At 37.4% G+C, this 22,592-nt stretch overlaps 1 protein-coding gene across 1 annotated transcript in view; it reads left to right on the forward strand.

The window, feature by feature from the left end:
• The first annotated feature begins 165 nt into the window (after window positions 1–165).
• Window positions 166–22,592, forward strand: part of LOC117414670 (storkhead-box protein 1-like) — a 31,383-nt gene continuing 8,956 nt past the window's right edge. Inside the window, exon 1 of the mRNA XM_034024436.3 lies at window positions 166–719. Within this exon, the coding sequence (XP_033880327.3) occupies window positions 392–719 (328 nt within the window). The 5' untranslated portion in view covers window positions 166–391. The remainder of the gene's footprint in view (window positions 720–22,592) is intronic.

Consider the following 22,592-nt stretch of genomic DNA (forward strand, 5'->3'; position numbering starts at 1 on the left):
AAATGTATTTTAAAAACGTTGTTTTTGTTCAGTAAGTGACGCGTGGCAAGTCAAACATGTAATACAAGACACACACTTTTACACCTGCAGATTATGTTAATATTCACGAAATGAGCACGCCCATGGACGGCTAGGGTATTGGCTTCCTGAATGAGACACCGCCTTTCTTGCGACAGCAGCGCCTCGTTACCTTGGAAGCAAAGAAAGCTCTTTAATGCAGGTTAGTCTGTGCGGGGTGGTCTGCATGTGAATTGTTATATGGTCCAAGTTATAATATAAACGGAGATCGAATAGACCGAACATGTTTGTGTAGCTGAAACAGAGGTTTAACTTGCCTGCAATATTCATCCAATAATGTTAATATAATTCAATAATTAAATAAGTGAAAAAGATGTCCCAGCAGCAGCTGCAACGGGTTCAGCTTTCTACAGCGTCTCTTGCGATCGTCCTGTGCAGGGATGAAGAGAGTTTGAGCAGCGGCGTTGGCAAATTTTCTAACCCGAACGGCTATGATGTATTCGCGGATTTTAAATCGCAGAATCTGAAGAGTTTTTGGAATAAAAGGCTAGTAAAAGCCGTGTCTGAGGTTTATTTCCAGGGATGGATGGAGAATTTTGTGCTTCTGGTCCACGGGAAAAGCAACAGTCTGGAAGTACTGAGAGAATCTTGGATGAGAAGGGCACTGAGGTCCCCGAAAAGATTCATCATCCGAGCAATGGGTAAGTCAACACGAAATACACGATCTCGTGTGGCATTACGTTCATCATGTGAAAAAGAAGCTTTTTATTGTTTAGACTTTAGTGCGTTTTACCCATGGGTATGTAGTAGACAGATTAAAATATACAGTGTTATAAAGAGTAACACAAGTAATTTCAGAATCTCCCTTACTGTGTTGTAAAAGGTGCACTCCAGTAGGTTTGGATAAACAGCAGAGTGGGCTTTAAATATGTTTTTCTGTTCTGTATACTATTACTAGGCACATTCTAGCACATTCTAGCACATTCAAAACGAGTGAATTGCATTATTTTTTCATAGTAATACAGTATGTTAAATGTAAACCAAACCATGGATAGATGGCATCCTGTCAGTCCACTCATGTTTCTTTCAAAACTCTTAGAAAATCAAGCAAACGTTTAGCTACAGTATACACTTTGCATGTTAAATCGAATAGTTGTTACATGCGATTGTGAGTAAAGTCAAGAGCATCGCTAGATATTTGCTATTAATAAAAAACTGGGGACCAAAAAGGATAAGATTTGGAAGGGCATGGAAAATGAACTAGTCCGCCACACACTGAGGTGCAAGACAGATTAGGCCATCTCACGTTAGCACTGTGTGTGCGTTCCCTGCTCTGTCTATAGTGAAGGCAATCCAGAACAGAACAAATAATCGTAAACAAACAAAAAGCTCTATGTCTTTGGTCACCCTAAACATATCTGACATTATGGAAGTGTTTACATTATTTTACAATAATGATTCAAGGTGCTTTATAGAGCTGTTTAAAGAACATCAATTATGTATTATTGTAACACTTTATTTGAATTGTACATTGTGTAGCAGAAGGGGGGGGAAGTGGGAACTTGCAGTTTTAGAATCATAAATGATGTAAAGTTAACCCAAGTCACTACTTCAAATTTAGCAGAGAGTGTAAAAGAGAGGGCATAAATGGAAGCTAAGTAGTTTACAATGAAATAAGTCGTGTTTTCTCAACAGTTATAAATTGAATATCCTACCAGATGAAGTAGCAGGATCTAAAACACTGGGCACATTTATAAAACGTCTAGATTCTGTCCTATTAAATTAGATCCCTCTAGTAGGGGACATTTGGTGTGCTAACAAGGGAGGAGCCTTGAACAGCCCTAAACATGTCTTGTGTAATTCCATGCATATCCTGTCTTAATCACTTTGAACATTGACATGACTTGCATATTCACATTGTCATGACATTTTTACTATCATGCTACAAGATGATATTTATCTCAGTTAGACCTATGCATATCATGTCGGTTTTATCTTAGGAAACATAAGTCCATAGCTCTTTATGTAGCTTTTAGTATGAATGCTACAGTATCCAATTCAAATAAAGCCTTACTGAAATAACTGTGCTATAACTGGCACACATGGAAAGCAATTCTCCAGGTTCCCAAATTCTCCTTCTTCCCTGTTCTATACTTTCATCACGTTTCTAACCAGACTTGTAGAATGTAAACAGACCAGCTCTTTCTGTTTTTACATCTGTGTTCGTGTTTTTGGTCTTTATTTACACACAGTCCCCATTTGATGTCCCTTCTGTGTTTTGTAAACAATGTATTGTGGTTTCTATTCATCCATCACAAATAGGGAGGGGGGGGGGAGGGGGGAGGGAGGGGGGGGGCGGTCACAGTGTAATTAATGTTGATAAAAGTCAGTGAATTTTTTTTAGGTACACAATTTTTTGTTTCTTAGTAACAGATACACATAGAACACAAGGGTTTTCAGTATTTTCAGAAATGCACTAAAGGGGCACGCATGTACTGTTAGAAGCTCGATGAACTTTAGTCTATATTTTCTCATTCGATCCACCACTGTTTAGATCAATTAAATAGAGCTCAAATTATGTAATGACACATGTTTTACTTGTTTTTATTGAACATTCTGACTGCTAAATATTTTATTATGCCATTTTGTTTTTTTCTATGCAGTTTTCTTAAGTTGGGCTTTTAATGCATATTTGCCTACCCCCCCAAGTGCAACATTTTTATATTAAATGGGTCATGTGTTGACCACAAGAGCTTACCAAAATAACTAACTAGTAGCATATAAAACTGAAAGGGGATTAGTTTGCTATTTGGCACACTGACTGATCACAAGCCATTGAACCACCTTTGTTTTCAAGTGTTGATCGAGGTGTTAAAAACCATTACTTGTTAACCATCAGCAAGTGTAAAGTCTTGATTGTTTTCTGATTGTACTTTGGTCCCACAAGACATTGGCAGCAAACTGAATGTGTCTGAAGTTTCTTTCTCTAGTTACTTTTCATAATGGGGTCCTTTGCATAGTTTAACATGAAAGGTGAAAGGTTAATGCAAGTAAAAAAAGGAGAAATCTAAATTCAAGAGAAGAGACAGAGGTCTTTTGTATTGAAAGTCAAGGCCAGACCGTAGTTTACTACTGCAGATGAGGATAGAAAAATCAACAGAAATATTTAGCATTATTTATGTTCTCCACTGAGAGTATGAGATGGTACCAATATAAAATAACTGGTTTCCGTTCATGATTTGACCTTCAAACATGGGCTTCTGCAAAGGTGCCACATTTAAATACCAGTACTGTTGCTGCAATTGCTGAAACCTATTCAAGATGTTAAAATAAAGAACAAATAACCCCAGCCTTCTGCTAAGAGCCCGTTGGCTATAATGCAGCGCCAGTCTGTAAAATTTGATTTTTTTTAATAACATGCATAACATTTTTTTTGCTAACTATGACATGAAGAAGGAAACCTTTAAAATACTCACAATGGAAAATACACAATGCATATCCACTATAAATTATTCAAGCTGTTATCAATAATCTCCAGTTATGAGGACACAACATGCAAAACACCAGTACAGGCTTTCTGCAGTACTTTCTTCACAGATACAGGAAAATTCACCCTGCATTCCAGTTGGATCAATGGTCCTGATGCTGGTTGGTTCACACAACGTAAGCAGGTAGGACAGGGTGTGTGTGCAGTTTGTCTGTATGACAGGTCATGGAGCTACAAGTTCTTGGAAACCCACACAGAATGGCAATAATAATATTGCTCTTCTTTTAAGGAAGGGGCAGAGTATTGGATTTGCATTACTACACAGTAAAATAAAAATGATGAAAACAAAACAGTTTGTATTGTAAGTCAAGAATCAGAAAAGGCGATGGAATCTCATTTACACATTGTCAATGCCAATAAACCTGAATTAAAAGTTTCCAGATTTACAGTACAAAAACCTAGTAAAATAAATAAATATCTAAAAATTATTTAAGCTGTGATAAAGAATTTGCATCCCTGATGTCTTTTGGGAGGTCATTCCACAAGGTTGGTGAAAGATAGTGGCCACCCATAGATGCATATTTAGACACTGGAGAAAGAGGACTTCAATGCAAATATCAGACCAAGCAGTGCATAATTACATTTTTCTTTTCTTTGTTGAGCAATGGGAGAAAGACAATCTTGACTTTTTTCAGTTGTGTGACTACAGCAGTTAGTGATTAAGTGGTGTTTGGAGGGGGAAAAAGCACACAAGCCCACCCACTTGGAAACCATCTCAAAATCATCCTTGCTAAAAGCTGAGGCCATTAATATAAGTTGGGTTTTTTTCAGAAAGTAACATAATAAAACCCTTTGCATAGTTAAGGTGGTCAAAGGTTCTGTTCCTAGCTTTCCTCTAAAAGGGAGGGGGTAGGGAGTTAACAAACTAGGCAATTTTGGATTATTTAAAAAAAATCCACAAATAAATGACATTTTATATACAGTTCAATAAGAGTTTTATTCAATCTAATCTTTGACGCCTTTGATTTGAAGGCTCAGATGGTTCATGAGACACCACAAAGAGCTAATCTCCGTAAAAACAAAAATTTGTATCTTGTAAAATGTTGGGCCGAGAGAGAAACTTGATTTTTCCATTTCCCAATGATACCATTCTTCATGAATTAAAAAAAAAAAAAAAAAAAAAACAGGTGACATGCCAGCACTAATTCTCTGGATTTTAGTTGAGTTTCATACAATAATGCCTGACTGCGATGATCTTTGAGGTTCCGTTAACCCTGTCATCTTCTCTGCTCTGTTTTAAGGAGTTCAGAACTTGCCATCTGTTTGCCAGGCACACCCTTGTTTTTAATAAGGTATCACGAGTACCTGCTGGGAAGCCATTTCCTCTCAGCTTCCAGAATCAGGAGGCTAATGTTTGCTCAAAGTCAAAGGTCCGCTGAGTTAAGATGCCTTTTTCAAAGCTCTCTGTTATGTATATTGCTATCGTGGGGATTGTTAATCCTTCAAAGGTAGCAGGCTTGCAACACTTGGTCACAAATTTACTACCAACTTTATTCACCCTGCCTTTTATTCATCCAGGGCTTGTCGTAGAGAAGCCAATCCATTTGGCTTGCCTTGAAAAGACTGCATGTCAGCAGGCCATTTTTTTAGCAGATGTTTTCTTTTGCAAAAAAGGAAAAGCATCTCCGGCCCTCTGGAGAGTGTGAGAGTGTAAACACATTGCAACTGGTTAAATAAACGTTTTTAAATCACGTCACTTCATGGCTCACACAAAACTAACATTACTGTCTTCAAAGCTCTCTCCAAAGAAGGTGCAATGGTGCAAGAGTGTTGCTCTTTTCTCACTTAAATATATCTGTTTCAATATTTCATTCATTCATTAGGTCAAAAGTGAATTATACCAGCACATACATAATGTTCATAATTTACGAACGAGAGGAGGCCTTTTGGCCTATCTTAGCTCATCTGGTTCCTAGTAGTTGATTGATCTCAGAACTTTGCCACGTTGGGTCTTATTGGCTCAGCGTGAAACCCATAGCAACTGGCTAAATAGTTTAAACTTGCCCCAAGTTAAACTGTGAAGATAATTAGTCAGGAATATGGATTGCAGAACCTCCTCCGAAGCACTGTCCAGTTCATTTCTGAATTCTAGTAGAAATTAAATAAAAAACTAATTTGTTGCAAACATTGTATTTCCAGAAGGCAGATGCTTAATAATTTTAATGATAAGAATCAAGGACATGGAAATTACTCTTTTGTATTTTATGTTTTTACCTTTTAAGCTAGTTGATTTTATATGTTTCCTAAAATCTTGCATTAACATGTGAATTGTGTATTAGATGAAGGAGTTACAAAGTAGCCAGATTCATTATAACTATGTTCTTTTTTTCTTATGGAAATTTCATTTCTATCTTTAAAAGTGGTCATTTTAGCCAACAATGTTCGTTTCCACAGCGGTTGGACTTTTTGTCGGGCTGCCATTTGGTCTGGCTGTTTCTCTATTCAGAGGGGCAACGTTACACAGGAACACATAAACCTAATGAGGGTGACAACACAGTAGGAGGTTCTGTGTGTTTCTTGTTACTCGAGTAGACGGCATGATAACAATCTTTAATCTCCCCACCAGATCCGGAACCATTGTAGTGAACAAGGAAATAAGTTTGAACAATGTCATTTTAGTTTACAGCTTTGATGGAATATTGCACCATGGCATGCAATACTAATGATTTATTTGTTTTGACTATTTTCTGTTGTTTAAGTAACAGCCCCTGTGTGAATACATATTTAAGACCTTTTGAAACATATAAAGAATTTGGACAGTGCCTTTTACCTTATCAGTCTTTAATACTGACTGACAGAAAACTGGACTGAAATGTATACATTAATAAAAACTGTAGATGATTAAAAGTACAATAAATAACAATATATTCTTACACTGCATAATGGTATTGTGTTACTTGGAAACAACTACATAAGAGGAGGCCATTCGACCCATCTAAGCTTGTCTGGTTCCTAGTAGAACTGGACGAGCTTAGAAGTTGCCATGATTAATCTAATTGGGAATTGGAATGGTGTCTTATCCGCTTATGATTAGTACATGTTCCAGCCTCCCCCTTTCGTTGACTCAGCTGGGAAAACCTCAGCTAAAAGCGGAGCTGCATATTTGATTTCAAGTACTGACTGCTGCATTCTGTAGAACAGAGATGAAATGTCCTTCTGCCTGGCAGTGCTCTTCACTGAACATTACTAGAACATTCATTTAAATTGACCTTTAGCAAACGTTGCACTTGATTCCTGATCCTTTTGTTCAACTACAGTTCCCTGGGGCCCAATTGAAAAGGCCTCAATGACTCGCTCAGTGCAGACATTTAAAAGCACTTGCCTTGTGGATAAAGAAAGGACCTTAAAACATTTATAATAAACAAATCCATTGTTCTTCTGTTTCTTCTTTATGCTGTCCAGTTTATCAGTGTTTTTTCATTTTAAAATAAAACTGCTTTTGTGAATTATTTATTATCCCCAGGAATATAGTGGAAGATCTAGATCACACATTTGTGTTTTACATCTAGAGGCCTGCTCATCAAAGCTAGCTAATGGCATTCTTTGGCACAACTTAATGAGAATCTAGGGATGTCTTTAAGTTCATACTTAAGAACATTTACAAAGAAGAGGAAGCCATTCACCTGAGCTAGTCCGGTTGCTGGTATCTGATTTATTGCTTACATTCTTACATGCATCTAGAGAACCGTTTATCCAAATTATTGAGAGTATCAGAATCTGGGGATATATGAAGTTCAGTTTTTACTTGTGGAATCTAAAGAACCTGGCGTTCAGTTTGTCAAAATGGCTGTGAATCTAAATAGATGTGTCGAATTAGACATGCTTGTAATGCTTTAACACCAAAAATGACTTCAAATAAAAGTCTATGCTGGATCACAGCCATGTTATTAAGTCTGCCGAATAACATGTTTCATATTGGAAAGTTCTTCACACATCTCATTGGTTGCCTATTCTGTCTTTTCCAATAAACGTCTTCAGGCTGTATTTTAAATGAGGTTTAAGAGTGCAGATGTTAAAACATTTATGGCTAACTGCAGCATGTTGTAATGAGGTATCCTGTGTCATTATAGACAACAATTACTTCAGTTGTATCATAAAGAACAAAACATAGAGGTATCCTTCCTGAGACTGAGTGAATATTCATACTGGTGACAAAGAGAACCACAAAGAAAATGTTTTGGTACAAGTTGCTGGCTACAATATAAATTACATATTATAAACGTTTTCCCCAAACTATAATTTGTAAGTAATGATGTTTGCAGCCAGCAAAGTCCTTTTGGTACCAGCTTAGTATTTTCACAGTGGGTCTCCATTATCAGGAGCTACCATCTGTGGCTCTCGTTTGTCGGTACACAGTGGGGAATATTATCATATGCGGAGATCAACATTACTACACCAGTGCAAGTCACATTGACGTGCTTCATGTAAAACAGATTGCATATTGATTGTATGTCAAGTCTGAACAAAGAGGGTCATTTAGAACAAAAGTGAGGTGCTCAGGAAGTGATGATAGGCATAGCGAGAGAGGGAGGACTGTGATGTCCATCACATATACTTTTCATAAAAATATGGAAGAAAAAAAGTTAAACTACAGTGCTGCATACTCTCTTGAGGCAATTGACTGCTATATGGCAACTTGTAATCAACATTTCTAGAGGCCCAGTATGTGTAATCATTAAGGGTACCGTTAATTACAGGTTAACACAGTGTCCTTTTTTTATATAAATACAGGGGTGTGTGGGAAATGTACTTCAATAGTACCACAGAGCAGTAAAATAATATCGGTTATAAAACAGCTCAGTGCTTCTTCTGATTAAGGGTTCACACGCACACACACGCCATTTAAACATCAAAAGAATGCATGGGGTGTATATACAGTATACTGCTATTTACAGAATATGTCTTTCATTTATTTGTAGTGTAATATTTTGTGGGGTTATGGAATACCTAGTTTTATTTGAGATTTCTCTACTGTTCTCCTCAACAATTTCAGACAGCCAATCAGAAAAATATAAGTTATACTTAAATTCAATGACAGATGTGTTTTAAAAATGAATACATTGAAAAAGACTTCCAGTCGAAACGTTTGTCATTGAATTGGTTTCTTTTAGTATATCTAATTTCTTTCTTTCTGATTTTGTTACATTAACTAAAATGCTGTATATTGTACTAGAGCTACTGCTTTAAGTAGGTCCATAATACATGTGTGCATGTTTCAGAGCATTTTAACATGCCACTCTCTAGCATGGCTTTGTTAATGATGGTGTGCACTTTCCTTTCCTCATGCTGAGTGCAACACCAGAAACCAAACTCTTCTAAGGGCAAAGGTGATTGCACAGGTCATTGCTGTTCATGGTGGTTGGCACTGGCTGATCCTTATAAAAACAAAAGCAGGTCCATGTGCCCTTCATATGCGCAGCTAACATAGCTCACTGTGTAATAAGCAGTGCTACGTAGATACAAATACATGTATGAATCAAAATATGCTCAAATACATATTTAAACTTACCTTTAAAAAAGCAATGAGCTTCTTTCGTCTCTCTCCCTCTCTCTCTCTCTCTCTCTCTCTCTCTCTCTCTCTTCACTTCTACACAGCAGAGAGTGGTGAGGATATGGAATGGGTTACCTAGTCTTGTTGTTGAGGCAGAATCACTTGGATCCTTTAAGTCCCAACTTGACAAAGTTTTGAGATCAATCAGCTACTAGGAACCGGATGAGCTTAGATGGGGTGAATGGCCTTCTATTGTTTGTAAATGTTCTTATATATATTATTAAATTGTCTGCCTTTATTATTAAATTTCGATATGTAATTCCAATTAGTAGCCAAATGTTTTTTTTTCTTAATGGTTGCAATAAAAGGTTTATCTGGGTAATATATCACAGATTGTGTATGGACAGATACTTATGTAAAACAAAAAAAACAACTTTATATAGATTACAAAGTCTTTTAGTTTAAAACAACAACAGTGTCCTGAATTTGGACTTTGGCTGAAAAGGAAATTATTTGAAGAGACATGCTAATCCAAGCAAGAGCACATTTCCATAAAATGCAGTAAGAGTACTGGAGCATTTAAATATGTAACTTAATGCCCAAAGCAATATATATATATATATATATATATATATATATATATATATATATATATATATATATATATATATATATATATATATATATATATATATATATAAAAATTTAATATCTTGCCTTTATCTGTTGCTTAAAATAACACATTTGAAACATTTCTTTGACAATGTTATATTGTTGTTGTTGTTGTTGTTGTTGTTGTTGTTGTTTTTAAATATATTTTTTGATTAATAGTGCTCAAAAATCATTTGAGGGAATAGGCATGTTAACTGGTGTTGGTCTTTGTTTGTTTGTTTGTTTGTTTGTTTGTTAGTTTGAGGGGCCAAACACATTTTGTACTTTTATTTGGTAACTTAAAAACCGTAGTAAATCCAAACATTTTAAATGTGAAAATCAAGGAAATTGAGAGAGGAAATGTAATATTGAAAACACTTGTGGTTTTGTGGCATCTGTTAAAGCATAAGAAACTTGGTGAAGCAGACAAATGGTTCAGATACATGCTTGTATCTGTTCAGATAACCCTATACTGTAAAATCTGCCGATGTCCAACTAGGTCCCTCACAAATCCGAATGCAAATTCTGTATTTTAATTGCAGAGTTATTGGGACATAAAACCAATGAGACATGCTTACTATATGGAGAAAACAGTCTGATGCACCCATTGTGCATCATAAACAAAGGGAAATGGATACTGAGTAGGTTCAGGAGCATAAAAGTTTCATTATCTTTCCATTTCAGTTTAGTGTTTGCACTCTGGGGCTATCATCACTTATTTAAAGAACCTTTTTAAAAAATGCTCATCTAAATGAATGTATTGGAGGGTAGGTCAATATAAAACAATTAATAATATAAAACAATCTGTTTTTAAGTGCGTGATGCAACATTATTTTAATAAAATGTCAACCACAGTGTTACATTTTCGTTGCATTTCTCCAGTCATCTAGCCATCCATTTATTGATGTGGTTTTCCTTTAATATAAAACTAAAAGATTGTTTGAGAATTTGATATCTACATATGGGATATTAGAGCTGATGTTTGTGTTTAAATGTCCTGTATCATTACTCAACTCTGGTAGGCACTAGTGCCAGACAAATGTGACTGGAGCTTGTTCATGGCTGATGAAGCTGTCTGGAGTAGTTGCCACCCAGGGGCCAAAGCTCTTCTACAGTCTAACAGCACAGTGACAGGAGATGGAGGTGTCAATGGCTCAGGGGACCTCCTCTGGACAGTTTCAATCAACACTGATAAAGGAATCATCCATGTCAATGCTTTAACAAGGAATTTAACGGAAATAACATTAAAAAAGTGGTTAATAATTAGATCCCATTGTGGAACATTCTGTAAGGGTGAGAGGAAGCCAGCTACAGTAGGAATAACATCTTTTTAATCTGTAGGTTTGTGGCTATTAGGTTTTTAATCTGTAGGTTTGTGGCTATTGTACAGTTTTGCCAGAATATTTAGAGCTATCCTTCACTGTTTTATAAAGAATGCTTGCTATTGCTTAAAAATAGTATTTTTTAAGTAAAATATGGTAAATGTTAAACACTTTTACTGATATATTTACCCAGTTTGTCAATATATTTCCATACGTTTTGTCTACAAGTTTGTTGCGCTTTGATTTATTTATTTATATTTAATACTGTACCGTTGTACTGTGACTTTGTAGAAATTCCATCCATTAAGATGTTCTGCCCATTGAGTAAAAGCAAGTGGGCAGAGAATGTGATTGGTTGAAAGAGTATAATAAGGAGATCCTCTTTGTCCCTCAGCCTCTTCCTCGCTCGCTGGGTTTATAGGCTTTTTTCACTGCTGGCCACATCTGTCTTCTCTCTAGAGAACAAGCTAAAGAGGTTTACCCTTGTAAAGTTTTATGATAAGTCTTGTGGGAAAAGCTCTACAAATGTGAGTTGCCTAAGTTTTAAGCCTGATTAGTTGTCTAAAGCAGTTTGATTTTGAATAGTATTGGAGCTTAAATAATGTAACTGGATAACCCCTTCACATTTAGAGTTAAAGCAAATCTTTGAGACTCTTTTTGCTGGTTTTAAATTGGAAACATATTAAAAGGGTTATATTACTATTGATAAAACACAAAGATGATTACTTATATGTGTTGCATGGGATGTTAAACTACAGTAAAACTAACCCAGTCCCTCTACATACTGGCATCTGTGTAATTTGGGAGCCAACCAAATCCCTATTGAAATTAATGGAACCTGTCTATTCTGGTATCCAGCATAATTTGTAAATCTCGTCTGCTTTAAATCAATATAAATCTGACTGTGCAGTCCGGCACCAAGTTATGTGACTTTGTTTTTCTAAGTTTAGGATCAAGTATGGTGCGTAATACGAGCCCGTGGGTATGCTACATCTAGAGTGAAGTCCTTGTTTACAGATTTTTGATTAATACAATCCTTGTATTACAAGGGATATACCTGGACTTCTGCTGTAATAGAGTTCAAATAGTTTGTCTTTTATACATTTATGTTTTTAGTTACAGTATTAGATTTTACAGAACCTCTGTAAATCAGTTCTTTTTACTGTATTCTTCCGGGATGTTTGAAATCCATCATTGCTTCCTTTGCAGCTCATATCTCCGAAGCAGTTTTGAGATATTGACTTCCTAGTTGGTTGCCAAGTCTATGTCAACAGTGATGTTTAATGTATACCATTGCAGCTGGTTTCTTGCTGGTGTAGTAACAGGAAACCCCTTCCCAGAGTCCTGTGTGAATAGGAACGTGTGAATGCAAGCTTAAAGAGATGCTGGTGAGCAGCACTTAAATGTGGATTGCTGGGTATTTACTCACCGCTGCTTCAATAGGATTATCACTGTGTCGCCTCTTGTTCTTGACAGGCTGTGAATTGTGATGGTCAGGCTCTAGATTTCACAGTTTTAAATGAACTGTTTGCAAAAGAATAGAGATCAAAGACTAAAGAGATTAGTTCCTTTTCGCAATATTATTGGTTGCCCTTAATTGTATGTATTTTATTTATTTATTTATTTATTACACAGTCTAATTACAGCACATGGCTTTACTTCAACAAATAAACAAAGAGACCCAACAGGACAAGTCCACAATGGCTGAATAGGACATTTAGAAAGGATTCTTTTTAATGATCTCTGTAAAGTAATTGATTCATTTTGATCTTTTAGTGTATCACCAAGGCCTAAACTTTAGCAAGTTTAAGTAACTCTTTGTGTGTGTCAGACGTGGTCACCTGCAAGACCTTGTGCGAATGGCATGTTAATGAGAGGAAGAAAGTGTTTTGTTCATTTAAAGGTATTTGGATCATGAACGCAGCACATGCAGATGTACACTATCGTTCCTAAACGAATTGTATAGAGCACTGTGGCAAAGTGGTTAACAGTGTGCAGGTGATCAATAAACAGACAGACAATGATAATCCAGGTGCAGTGGTGTTTTCTTTCGTAATCCAATTGCCTGATGGCTAAACAGCAGTAAATAATAACAATGTTAACAGGCAATACAGCGGCGTGTGTTTTAATTTGGCGTGTGTATTGCTCTGTTTTAATCCACGGGTTGGTGCCGAAATAATAATAGTCCTGTTCTTTTTCACCCACATGTAACAACAGACACAAACACAAGTCTACAGTGCGTGCTCTAGTGCTTGTAGTGAAAATACAGTTCTGGTGATACAAAGTGCAGTGATGTTGTCCAGGTTTAGTGCTGGCCTTTGGCGACAGCTCCGGATCGTGTTAGCCGTCTAAATAACATCAAACAAGTACAATTTATACACGACAAAAAAAAAAAAAACACTCACGGTTCACAATACAGTTCTCCTTTCGGTCTAGCATTAACCATAGCAAAGGAACAGATCACATCACTACATCCCCTAAATACCGTCAACCATGACCCCTTGGTTTACGAGTACAACCGCTCCTCCAATCCCCGGATGCCACATCGTTTCCCTTCCGGGTCGATGATTTAGTGTACCGTAGCTCCACCCCCTTTTCAAGGCTGACTTCCTCCTAACCCTGGGAATGAACTGTCGGGCCATCCAGTCCAGGGTACTCTGTTCCCTTTACACAGCGCGCTCGCAGGTTGGGAGGGAGATCTTACACCAAGAGTCATTTGATCTCTGTCACACGCACATAATGCCTGCAGGTCCAGGTGTGGTAAGGTACAGCTTGACCTATTAAACCAGCATGCTTCTTGAATACTGCTTCTTCAAAGGAGGGTTTTGTTGACTGTCAAGGCAGTTACCTCCCACGTGATTAAACAGCTTTATTTTTCTACAATCACTTTTACACTGTTTGCAAATCTCTAAGGCCATCTAAACTAAAAATGAAATCTCTTGGCATTGTATTAGACTGCTTGTTTGCTGAACTGCATCAACATGCATAACAGCCTCAGCCAGGGAGAGCTGTGGTCTGAAGATGCTAATAAGAGTAGGATGCGTGCTGTCTGAAGCTAGGGTACTTTCACATTGTTAGATACAGCCAGGACATGGAGTGAACACGTGTGACACTAGCAGCATGTCCAGCAGTATTGTGTACAGGCACAGCCACCGATGTGTAGTCTGTTCCTAAAGAATCCCAATGATTCAGGATGAACAACTTTGTCACCTATTCCATACACTCAACGCTGTCTGTGTAGGATGACCTACTATAATCTGTCCTAAATCTGTCTCCACTCAATTTCCAACTGTGTCCTCTGGTTCTGGTCTCTGTATTGCGCTTAAAATATTGGCTTAGGGTAACCTTCCTTTAAAGATCCAGTATCATAGTTGAAACTTCATAGTGTTGTCCATGCATTCTTTTCAATTATAAACAATTTCCCCTTACCTGAAAACGTTTTTGTGCTGTGCACACCTAAATCCACCAACTGTTCTTTGTTTTGTTTAGAAATGCCTAAGGTATCTTGAGCTGTTTTGATATTTATTACAAGTCTGTACACAGGTGCATTCTATGATTTTGAAGATCACCTTTGATTATTGGTATTTTCCAATAAAATATTATATGGCCACATTCGTTTTAACCTCATAGTTCAGAAACTGATAACAATACAGGCTGCATATTTTCTTCACTTTGCAACCACTACCTGTTCATTATTCACACATCTGTTTTACGTAAAAATTAAACAAACCATTCTGTTAGGAGGTGCCATTCCTCACTGAGGATGCATTATATATATATATATATATATATATATATATATATATATATATATATATATATATATATATATATATATATATTGTGGCAGGTGGTCTGACGTCCGATGGTCTGACGTCAGGCAGAAGCAGGAACAAAAACTGACACCAACAGGCAAGTACTGCAGTTTAAGGTGGCGTTTGCTGTTTTATTTCTTAACAAATACAAAAATAAATCAAAAGTTTAAACAAAAAGAAACTGTGCTCACAGAGCGAAAATAAATATGTAAACAAAAACAAATCACGAACTCTACAACCGGTCAGGCTGGGCAATCGCCTTCACTGACGCTATCCTTGGTTTGTTTTTAAATAAATTTATCTCGCTTTCCGTCTCTCTGCTCGCTCTCTCCTCTTTAACACCCACCTGGAGCTAGAGAGCTGCAGCCTTTTTATATCGTGGCCGAGGGGTTTAACTAGCTTGCAATTAATTATTCTATTACCCCTCGGCCACAATCTGCACGAGTTTATTAAATTACTTCTGTGGATGGACTACCCATCCACGCTACAAAACAAATCGACTACGGCGTCAAAATACAAAACAATAAAACATACGGCGCTCGCCGTCATGTAAATAATAAACCATAATACAAATACAAAATAACACAGGGGCGGAGGGGGAACCCCCGTTCTAAACTAAAATAAACAAAACAATGTACAGGGCTGCTCGCCCTGTTACATATATATATATACAAAATAGTAATAGATTTATAATAGTTAATCAAGAAACTTTATACTGTATGACAACGGTGCACAAATCCGGTCCTCCAGGTTTTATAGGTATCAGTAAATAATTACCTTAAACCTGGAAGAAGGTTATACTGGTTCAATTGAGTCATTTAGGGTAAAGGTGGAACAAAGACCAGGAGGCCCCTAGACCTCCAGGACCTGAACAGTGCACCCCTGCTGTATAAGATCATGTGTAAAATATTCCCCGTAGTGTGGTTTTGTAAAATGTTATCAATATTCACAAATAATTTGTGGTACGGGGGTTACCCCTTTTTTATTTCTCTTTCTGAGCTTTTACAGAAATTCAATATGTAATTTTTAACATAACGCAAAACATGTCCTGCTTTTTAATATATTGCTCAGAAGGTTAAACTATGTGGGGTGGGGGTGGGGGTGGGGGAGAGGAAACGGAAGCAAACAGGCCCCATGTAATGATTACAGTTAAAATAAACCTTTTCATGGGACACTGCAGATGTATTACACAGTTAGTTGGCTTGCAGCCTGATCTGCACTTGATTTGTCAGCTTAATGCCCATTGAGGGCTGATTTTCAGTTTTTTGTCTTCCAGTTTTTTGCTTCTTTCTGTAGAAGTGCTTATACCTCTTTGCCAGGTTCATGATGTAGATGTGAGAATTCAGTGTAGCACGCTTTTCCCCATTTCTACAGAACTGAATATCTGGCTTTGTTGAAGCTGTAACTCAAATTTGTGTTATTAAAGTAATACATTACTTATTATTTTAAGTCAGCCAGCATATTTTCTGATGTCAGCAGCTTACATTTTTTAACTTGCCAGTACAGTGAGACAAGATCAGAAGACAAGATTGTGGGTACTATTTGAAGACGGATAATCCTGGTGTACTTCCTCCGGATATATTTAGCTTTGTCATTATGGGATTAGTATTAGGCTTCTTTCAGTCAAGTTACACTATTGGTGTTGTGCAGTAATCTTTTACAGTTTTAACCACTGACCATATATCTATTTTACTTCCTGTTTACAAGCTGTTCAGTAAGTGATGATATCCCTATCCTGCTGGGGATGCTTTATTTTTGTTCACTAAAACCCACATCAGATTACAGATGAGTTAAGGGAACTGTCCTATTTTATAGACAATGACTTTGTATCCATAGGCAGCGTGAATAAGAGGCTGAATAAATTGCCCAAACCCTCACAAGAAATTGTTCTGACCAACGCAAAAAATATTTCTGAGGGAAGATCGATTTTTTTTTTTTCCCCAGCAAGCGCGCAAAGCAAGTCTAATGAACATATTTCTCAGCCAGACTGCTAGGGCAGCTGGGATATCAAAATCAACACTGTTGTACACAGGATTCAGTTGCAATTCAATGTCATTCGAGGAGACATGCTTGTCTGGTTTAACGTCTATTCTTCCCGCTGCAGGAGGCAGCTGACGAAAACTCTGAATCCTTTTTGCTCATTCCCTTGCCTGGAACATCCTCTTCACAATTTCTACATTTATTCGAATTGCTGTTATCTATACAAACAGCTTGATCCAAATCTGATTTTACAGAACTTGTGGCAAAATAGTTGTAGCATACTGTGTTTTGTAAAAATATGATAACTGTGACGCTACAGTCAGAACCTACTTCCTTTGACTGTTTGAACAAATGCCACCTTTCAGAACGCTGTTTGTGGTGCCAGATTACAAATGTTTCTGAAGTTTTTTCTTTAGATTTTTCCAGTCCTTCACTCCATTTTCAGTGAAAGCGGGGTCTTTTAACTTCTGAAAAAGTGTCTGCAAGGAAAGCAGAAAACCTGTTGCAGTATCACCAAGGTCCAAAATACAGGATCTAGTTGGCATTTCAAAGTCATTCGAGGAGACAATGCTTAGCTGGTTTAACATCCATTTGTACCTTATGAAATACGTTGAATGTCCCTTGATTATAAGTATGATAGTAAGTGCATGTTTAGAAGCTTAATAGTCAGTATTAATATTTTATTTAAATTGGTGTGAAGTGATGGAAATGGTGTAGGTACTGTAGGACTGCAGAACAGGTTAACGGATTTAAATGTTTTAAAAAAGTGCAGCTTGTTATCATGACTTTTTTCTAATTTGCTTAAATAGGCAGAACATGTTTTAAAGTACAAGCTAGTGCTATGTTAAACTTCATTTATTTAGCCGCCTTATGTTGGTGGAAAAAAAAATAAGGTCAAATATATATGTAGCATCGCAGCGTGGTTTCGAGGTCTGTCTTGTGCTATACATTATTACACAGTACAAGTTCTCAAAAAGACGCAGGAGAATGAATCCGGTTTACAGCTTTTATTTGTGTCCGTCAGTCCGACTATTTTTCAAACTCAACGCAATGAATGAAACTTAGTATTCAGACTCACTAGTAACAGTAATACAAAAAAGGCTTAATTTTATATATATATTTGGAATGAACATTCTATTTTGAGATCATCATCATCATCATCATCATCATCATCATCATCATTCTGGAATTTTGTTTAAAAGACTACTTGTTTGTTTTTTATCAACTTTGTAAAGCACTGTTTTTTTGTATTCAGCCGATGAAGGACTTGTAGTCCGAAACGTCCTGATAATTGATTTGTAATCAATTGTTCTACCTTTTTAAGTACCTGAAATATCCTTTTCTTTTTTCTTCTTTCTTATTGATCATTTTGGTACACAGCAGTTTTCCTTTTTCTCAAACTTTATATTTATATAAAAGACTTACATTTGGTACCACAAATAACTCCCAGGTTTTCACATAAAGAAACTTTCTGTTTTAGTGAAGTGTGAACTAAACTGGATCTACTTTTTAAAGCTTGTATTTATTGGGCAGTGAAAATAAAAAAAAATCCCAAGACAGTTTCTTTAAGTGACTGAAAGCACTGTACTTCACCATACCCCCAAAACCCTGTTAAAAACCAATCTGAATCCACTCCAGCATAACACCATGTTTAGTTTGCCCATATCAGATGCCCACAGCATATCAAATATTCATAAAGGCTCTGAAGAACCCGAACTGAACAGTATTTAAAAAAAAACAAAAAAAAAAACACAATCTATTTTGAATAAGAAACTCTGTGAAATGTAAGTAATGTTCCATGATGTAAGTAAAACAGATGCCCTTTCAGAATCAGTAACCTGGCCTGAAGTACATCCTCCCCTAGATGGTAACATAATGAAGAGGCTGTGTTCGGAAGCCAAGCTGCTTATTTCTACAGGCGATGACAATAGCACTATGAAATGAACACAGCGTTTGGTCTGGCTGTCCTAATGAGGGCACAGTGCCCTGTTTGATCCAGATCACAACCAGTTTTCAGACAAAAGCAGCATTCTCTTGGCCGGGCTTTGACTCTCTTCTGTCGTCCTCGACTGTCCTCCCCCTGACCTGGATTTCCCCACAGGAAGAGCAGGGTGACTGGGGCTGACTGCTAAACAAAACACTACCTGCCCTCCTGCCAGTCTATTCACAGAGGTCAGGCTGAGAGGATGATGGATCAGACTGTACTAGTTATACAAATCCCACAATGCACCACCACTCCCTTGATGCCCAGAAATTCTGAAATTGTCTTTCAGAAGTGCTGTCTACAAAACACTTTAGATATAACAATTTAGATATATTTTTTTTAAAATGCTTACTGTAGCTAAAAACAAGATCATATTGGGTTCTGCTGTATTTGGGTTGTATTTCTCAATTTTTAATCTCCAATTAGTGGGATTACGTAAATCTGAAGTGAAGTCGCACCCAAGGACAATATGTTCTCAAACTCACAGAGGATTAGACTTTGGCAAGAGGTTAGCTGCAATAAACTAAATGACACCGTTTAAACGATGGGCGGGGCCTTTTCAAGAAAACAGAATACTGGCATATTACATTCATTAAAAAAAAAAAACCTTTCAATTGGACATTAAGCATTGTTTCACATTTACTACAGTACATAATACACTTTTCTATTAAGGTAGGAAATAAGTTATTTGCACACATGTTGGAAAACTGAGCATTCTGAAAACCTCATGGCTAATTAACATAAAGCAGGATTTAATCACAGACCAACTGGCAGTTAAGTTTCACTTGTATCAAACATTCTGCAAATATACAGGGAACTTGGTGGCAGCCTTTACTAGGAGGAGTCAGGAACTAACTTGGAATGAGCCTTGCCATGAAAACAGATCCCTGAAAACACCAACTGAGGCCAGGAGTGGATCAACTGATACACAATGTCATGTCTAAGCCTCAGTTGGCTTGTAAAGGTTCTTTGTGACATTATGTGGCTCCCTGATCGTGTTACCATAACATACTTGTATACTGTGAAAGCTGAATACTGCTTTAACCTTTATTTTTAAAATACGTAGCACAGACATTCTATAATATGCCCTCGACCTGTGACGGGAGGGGATTGACAGACAAATTGGCAGGATTAGACCTTATTAACCTGAAAACCATTTTTCTTTTTTTGTACATTTTATTTGTCAGCTGTGAATCAATTTAAATAAACAATCACCCATTCTTCAAGTATGTTAACTTCACTGCATTGTCCTTTTGGAAGGTTGGGCTATACTGATGATGATGATGATGATGATGATGATGATGATCATGAAGGCAGGCACATTTCTGTGCAGCACAGACATAAGTCATTCCAGCACTAATTTAAGGAAGCAGCAGCTGTCCTGGTTTGTTTAGATTCACACTCCAGTCCATTTGCGCGCAGATGGTGAAGAAGCTAGGGAAAGGTTATGTGTCAACATTATGTAGTTTTTCAACGTCAGTGAATCAGAATTTTGTTGTTCATGAAAAAAGGGAGATTGAACCAGTCGGGAAACCACAGGAGATAAGTTCAACCTCTTATCTCTGGATTAGTCTTCTATTGATTTAAGGTTTATTTTCTTAAACCTGGTCTTAAGTGTTTCAGCAAGGATTCTGTGTGTTTTGAATGAATTGAGGGAAATGTAAGCTATCACTGTTGTTTTAATTTACATTCTTGGTATATGGGAAGCACGTGGAGGAGCAGTGGTCCACCTTGAGATTCAAAGTGTAATCCATAGTTTTGCTAAAATGTGAGTAACATTGTGTGGATGGTATCTTGGTAACCCTCTTTGTTTGTGTCTTTCAAGCATAGCCCTGCACAGTTAAACATTAAAAAGGACAGCTGTAAAACCATCCAACCATGTTCCTCTAGATACTGTGGAGTATAGGGATATTGTCCATGTGGCGTTTACTGCTCGCAAAAAACTATTTTTATGAGCCTGTGTGTCCTAGCAGTTCCAGCTGACGACTGAGAGCTATGAGGAATACGTCTCACTACTTTTCCGTTCAGGGAAATCACTTTAAGGTTTTGTGCCTTGGTCCAAATACCCGGCAGGGCCCCACTGCTAATGGTATGTGACTCCTCAGTTAGCTTGTCCTCCTGTGAAAACAGTCATTCTATTGGGTTGTTTCTAATGCCACAAGGAGACGTTGTGAGTACAGAAAATAAAAAAAACTACAGCGAGTGATATTCGAGACTTGACAGCTGGACGGCACTGAAAGGAATGAGGTTGTTTGAAATATTGTCATGGATTTTGAAATGGTAATTAACTCCATCATACCTTTGCAACTCTGTGTGCACGGAAGGTAAACAGAGAAAGACAAATGCCCCATTTAACACATAACACTTGTAATCCAAGTAAGACCTTGTTAAGAGGGGTGTAGTCTGTTTTTTCTTTTTTTTTGTGCTTCAACATTGTTTTCGTTCTCAGACATTTATTCAAGTACACTTACACTTTTACCACTGGGGAATTTGCTTTCTAGTTTGTTTTTTTTGGTTTCAGATTGAAATTGAGATTTGGGAATCAAAACAGAAGAGTTTCTATGTGCTAGAAAAACTAGTTTTCTGACTGCTGAGCAAAAAAAAAAAAAAAAAAGGTTTATACATTAAGGACTGAATGCATTTTAAAAAATGAATCTGCTTGGTACAGTAGTTGTCTTATAATATATGCTGTAAAAATCTTACAATATACAGTATAAGCAGTGTCAGTTTTGAATAATGTATTATCAATCAATCAATCAATCAATCTTTATTTTATGTAGCGCCTTTCATAGTGGACCACCATCACAAAGCGCTTTACAAGATGCAGTAACAACAAGAAAATCCATAATATTTTAAATACAGAGAAAATAGTGGAAAGTGCATATCACATGATAGTAGCATAATACATGGAATAGTAGCAGCAACACATTAGCTGATACCAGATATCAGACTTAAAGAGCATGGAAAGCAAGAGAGAACAGGTGGGTCTTGAGAGTTGATTTAAACCGAGCGACAGTAGGAGCATCACGCACCAAAGCTGGGAGAGAGTTCCAAAGAGTCGGAGCCATGAAGCTAAACGAGCGTTTTCCAAGTGTCATGCACTTTTGCTTGGGGATAACAAGCAGGCCAGAGTCGGAGGACATCAGCTTGCGGGCAGGGACATAGCGGGTCAGCAAGTTGAGGAGGTACTCGGGACCTGTGTTATAAAGGGCATTGTAGGTGAGCAGGAGAGTTTTGAAAATAATCCTGAGATGGGGGGTGATGTGATCACGTTTTTTACATCTGGTAAGGATCCTGGCAGCGGCATTCTGGACTAGCTGCAGTCGGTTTATGGTGTGTGCCGGGAGACCACCATATAGAGAGTTGCAGTAGTCGAGTCGAGAGGAGACAAATGCATCACAAACTATCTCCGCATCCGGGAGGGAAATGTAGGGACGGACTTTGAAGATGTTTGGAAGATGGTAGAAGGAAGATTTGACCACAGAGGAGATGTGGGCATCCAAAGAGATGTTGCTGTCAAGAAGTACACCAAGGCTTCGTACTGTGGGGGAAGGCAGCAGCAGACAGTTTCCGAGGTTCGAGGAAGCTATATTGAGATTCTTAAGTTGACTTTTAGATCCTACTAGGAGTAGTTCAGATTTGCTAGTGTTCAGCTGAAGAAAACTGGCAGACATCCAGGCCTCGATGTCTTGAATGCAAGCCGAGAGCCGGACCATGGCAGAGGGGCTTCCAGGGTCGAGTTTTATGTAGAGCTGGTGTCGTCAGCATAGGAGTGAAACATGAG

The sequence above is a fragment of the Acipenser ruthenus genome, chromosome 7 (genome assembly GCF_902713425.1).
Source record: "Acipenser ruthenus chromosome 7, fAciRut3.2 maternal haplotype, whole genome shotgun sequence".
NCBI lineage: Eukaryota > Metazoa > Chordata > Actinopteri > Acipenseriformes > Acipenseridae > Acipenser > Acipenser ruthenus.